A 4,543-nucleotide genomic window follows, 5' to 3' on the forward strand; every position below is an offset into this window, starting at 1 on the left:
GCATATTTACAATTTTATTGTTTTTGTTTATATGTATTATTTTCTTTAGTTTTATCCCAAGTGCGTACACAATATTTCTTACCTAATGTTATATTCTCGCATTACGTTATTAGTGACGTAATGGTTCAGCATTTTTACACGTGACTTCGTGAGCGGTCTATTTCTATCCACTGCCAACTAATTTTAATTTCCTAAGATTGTCTTCAAATCATGTTTAATCCTGTTGTTTAAAGTTATTTTGTGTTTTACACGGCGTTCCCTAGTGATTAGCGTGCCCGGACCGAAGGTTCATGATTCACGTTACGTTACTACAAAAATACGCTCCGGACTTTGGGGTAACGGGTGCACGAGAAGCGTTGACGGTCGATCAAATAACTCTAATTCAGTTAGGCAAGAGTTGGCGGAGGGTGCTGATGAATACCTATATTCCCCATACTCCAACAGTTCAAAGTCAAATTTAGGAACGGTTATGTGCAGATAACCATGTGTAGCTCTGCGCGAGAATTCTTCTTTAAAATATAAAATACATAAGTGCTAAAGAAAAAATCTCAAAACCTAGAATTGTCTCTAAAAAGTCTGATATTAAGTATCGAATTACCAGTTTATATATGGCAAGTCTGAAGGTTTATAATGCTAGATACCGAGTTTCGATACCTGTAGCTTTCTGCTTAATAATAAACAAACAATTTTCTATGTTGTCATCTTAACTAGTGTCGGGTTATTTACTATGTCGTCACCTTGGTCAGTATCACGTTAAATTCTGAGTCATCGCTTTGGCCAGTGTCAGGTTATGCTCTATGTCAGTGGTTCCCAACCTTTTCTCCACCAAGGACCCCTTTTATTATCATTCCTCCTCCCCACGGCCCCATGTTTTTGAAAGATTCCGCCTACCTAACAAACTGTTTTTATTAACTAATAGTTAACTCGTTCTCTCACTTTTCACTATCAAATAAAAGACATATATAACTGAGTGTGCAATTAAAAAAACATCAGTATTAAAAAACTTACTTGTTTAATGAGATGGTATTACCTACGCGGACCCCAGGTTGGGAACCACTGTTCTATGTCATCGCCTTGTCTAGTTTCAGGTTATTTACTATGTCGTCACCTGGGTCAGTATCAGGTTAAGTTCTACGTTATCGCATTGGCCAGTTTCAGGTTATTTACTATGTCGTCACCTGGGTCAGTATCAGGTTAAGTTCTACGTTATCGCTTTGGCCAGTTTCACTTTATGTTCTATGTCGTCACCTTGGTCAAATGTAATATGTTTTACCTCTCCAGTTTCAGGTTATGTTCTATAAAGTCGCCTTGGTCAAATGTAATATGTTTTACCTCTCCAGTTTCAGGTTATGTTCTATAAAGTCACCTTGGTCAAATGTAATATGTTTTACCTCTCCAGTTTCAGGTTGTGTTCTATGACGTCACCTTGGTCAAATGTAATATGTTTTACCTCTCCAGTTTCAGGTTGTGTTCTATGACGTCACCTTGGTCAAATGTTATATGTTTTACCTCTCCAGTTTCAGGTTGTGTTCTATGACGTCACCTTGGTCAAATGTAATATGTTTTACCTCTCCAGTTTCAGGTTATGTTCTATGACGTCACCTTGGTCAAATGTAATGTTTTACCTCTCCAATCTCGGGTTATGTTCTATGACGTCACCTTGGTCAAATGTAATATGTTTTACCTCTCCAGTTTCAGGTTATGTTCTATGACGTCACCTTGGTCAAATGTAATATGTTTTACCTCTCCAGCGAATCAGAGAAGATGCAGTATCGGAATTCAAGTCTGACCCGGCCATGCGGGACTGCGTTGGAGACAAAGGTTCGTCATCTTCTTCTGGAATGGTGTACACTTCTCCTGGGCTGCGGTCAAAAAACACCAGTGGTTGTAAAACCGAAGGAGTATCTAACTCTTCGTCGCTATCTTCTTCTTCCTCCTCCTCACCTTCCTTCTCGTACTCTTCATCTTCTCCATCAGTTTTGTAACTGATGAGACTAGGAACGATGTTGAAATGATCTGCATCAGATAACGTGTCCTCAGCTCCGTCCACTTGACCATCCTAACGAGCATGGTAACAAGTTTATTAAACAATTTGATTAGTATGTGTTTCAAAACACTCAGTTGATCGGAAGTTAAGGTTAAGCAATAGAAAATTTGTTTCTTTCTAATTGTAAACATAAATATATGATTCTTTAATGGATATTTTACAAAGCTGTGTGATAACACCGAATAACGACACAGTGGTTATGTCATTTTATAACAACTCCGTTTTGAACGACAATTTCTTTAACAAAACAGGTTTGTTTTCTCTTTCCAAATAGTAAATACTAAAAGAAAAAAAAATATTTAAAAAAATTACCAAATCATAATGAACGTTCTCAGACCCATCAGCTACAGCTGTTACATCCTTGTCTCTTGGAAAATTGATTGGTGTTGTCTGTTCGCTTTTAACGAAACTCTGGTTAGTGATTGGTTGTGGAAAATGTAACAGAGAGCTGCTAGCAGATGCTGATTGAACGGTCTGGCGTGACTTAGCTGCCATACCCAATACAGGTTGCTGAATTCTAGAAGGTTCTGCGGAAGTTACTAATACAGGTTTCTGAATTTTAGGTAATTCTATGGCAGTTCCCAATATAGGATGCTGAATTCTACAAGTCTTTGGGTCAGTTGTAAAGACAGGTTGTTGAACCCTGGTAAGCTCTGTTACAGCATTTGTAGTTGGTTCTACATTGGATCTCAGTAAAGGTTGATGAACCTTGAATGGGTCTGAAACGGATGGGTGTTTAATTTTCTTTGTCTCCTGTTGACTAGATCTGCCATTGATGTTCTCCAAATACATGTTTTCTTGTTTATCTGACGGTTTGGCTGTAGACTGAAAGCATGTCGTACATAGCCACACACAATCCTGAAACATTGAAACAACAATTGTTTACATTTCCACACACAATCCTGTAACATTGAAACAACAATTGTTTACATTTCCTAAACAATTGTTGTTTCAATGTTACAGGATTGTGTGTTTACATTATAGGCTATATTTGGATCATACTGCAGTTACATTGTAGGCTATATTTGGATCATACTGCAGTTACATTATAGGCTATATTTGGATCATACTGCAGTTACATTGTAGGCTATATTTGGATCATACTGCAGTTACATTGTAGGCTATATTTGGATCATACTGCAGGTACATTGTAGGCTATATTTGGATCATACTGCAGTTACATTATAGGCTATATTTGGATCATACTGCAGGTACATTGTAGGCTATATTTGGATCATACTGCGGTTACATAGTAGGCTATATTTGGATCATACTGCGGTTACATTATAGGCTATATTTGAATCATACTGCAGTTACATTGCAACTTGTGTTTTGGTGAGATCTTTTGTTATTTTAGGAAAAAGTAAACAATTGTTGTTTCAATGTTACAGGATTGTGTGTGGAAAAGTAAACAATTGTTGTTTCAATGTTACAGGATTGTGTGTGGAAAAGCTATATTTGGTATCATACTGCAGTTACATTATAGGCTATATTTGGATCATACTGCAGTTACATTATAGGCTATATTTGGATCATACTGCAGCCTATAATGTAACTACAGTATGATCCAAACATAGTCTATAATGTAACTGCAGTATGATCCAAATATAGCCTATAATGTAACTGCAGTATGATCCAAATATAGCCTACAATGTAACTACAGTATGATCCAAACATAGTCTATAATTGAGCCTAGCCAATTTGACGTCGGTTAGGAATGACTTCTTTGTATTAATATAACTTCCAAAAAGGGGCTACAAACAGAAAAAAAGGGTAAGCGTGACGTGACACACGCTGGTCTTTATATAGGTTTGATAGTATCTATTTGAAGCTAACACCCGGGGTAAAATGTCATCTATCAGTTACTTCTTACAGAGCTGCATAACGAGGTGACGTACAAACTATCATGACACTTACTTTACCTGTACACACACACACTGGACACTTACTTTACCTGTACACATACAATAGACACTCAGTTCACCTGTACACACACAATAGACACTTACTTTATCTGTACACACACAATACACACTGGACACTTACTTTACCTGTACACCCACACACTGGACACTTACTTTATCTGTACACACACACACACTGGACACTTACTTTACCTGTATACACACAATATACACTTACTTTACCTGTACACATACAATAGACACTTATTTTACCTGTACACACACAATATACACTTAGTTCACCTGTACACACACAATAGACACTTACTTTACCTGTATACACACAATAGACACTTACTTTACCTGTACACACACAATACACACTTAGTTCACCTGTACACACACACACAATAGAACACTTACTTTACCTGTACACACACAATAGACACTTACTTTACCTGTATACACACACAATAGACACTTACTTTACCTGTATACACACACAATAGACACTTACTTTACCTGTATACACACACAATAACACTTACTTTACCTCGTATACACACACAATACACACTTACTTTACCTGTAT

General features: G+C 37.1%; 1 protein-coding gene across 1 annotated transcript in view; it reads right to left on the reverse strand.

Moving 5' to 3' along the window:
- Window positions 1–2,914, reverse strand: part of LOC106476682 — a gene marked incomplete at its 3' end in the record, with an annotated part of 13,482 nt that extends 10,568 nt beyond the window's left edge. Inside the window, exons 1-2 of the mRNA XM_013937316.2 lie at window positions 2,360–2,914; window positions 1,744–2,059 (exon numbers count right to left, since the gene is read on the reverse strand). Coding sequence (XP_013792770.2) covers window positions 1,744–2,059; window positions 2,360–2,914 — 871 coding nt within the window. The remainder of the gene's footprint in view (window positions 1–1,743; window positions 2,060–2,359) is intronic.
- Between the last annotated feature and the right edge of the window lie 1,629 nt (window positions 2,915–4,543).

Source organism: Limulus polyphemus, unplaced genomic scaffold, assembly GCF_000517525.1.
Source record: "Limulus polyphemus unplaced genomic scaffold, Limulus_polyphemus-2.1.2 Scaffold11213, whole genome shotgun sequence".
Lineage (NCBI taxonomy): Eukaryota > Metazoa > Arthropoda > Merostomata > Xiphosura > Limulidae > Limulus > Limulus polyphemus.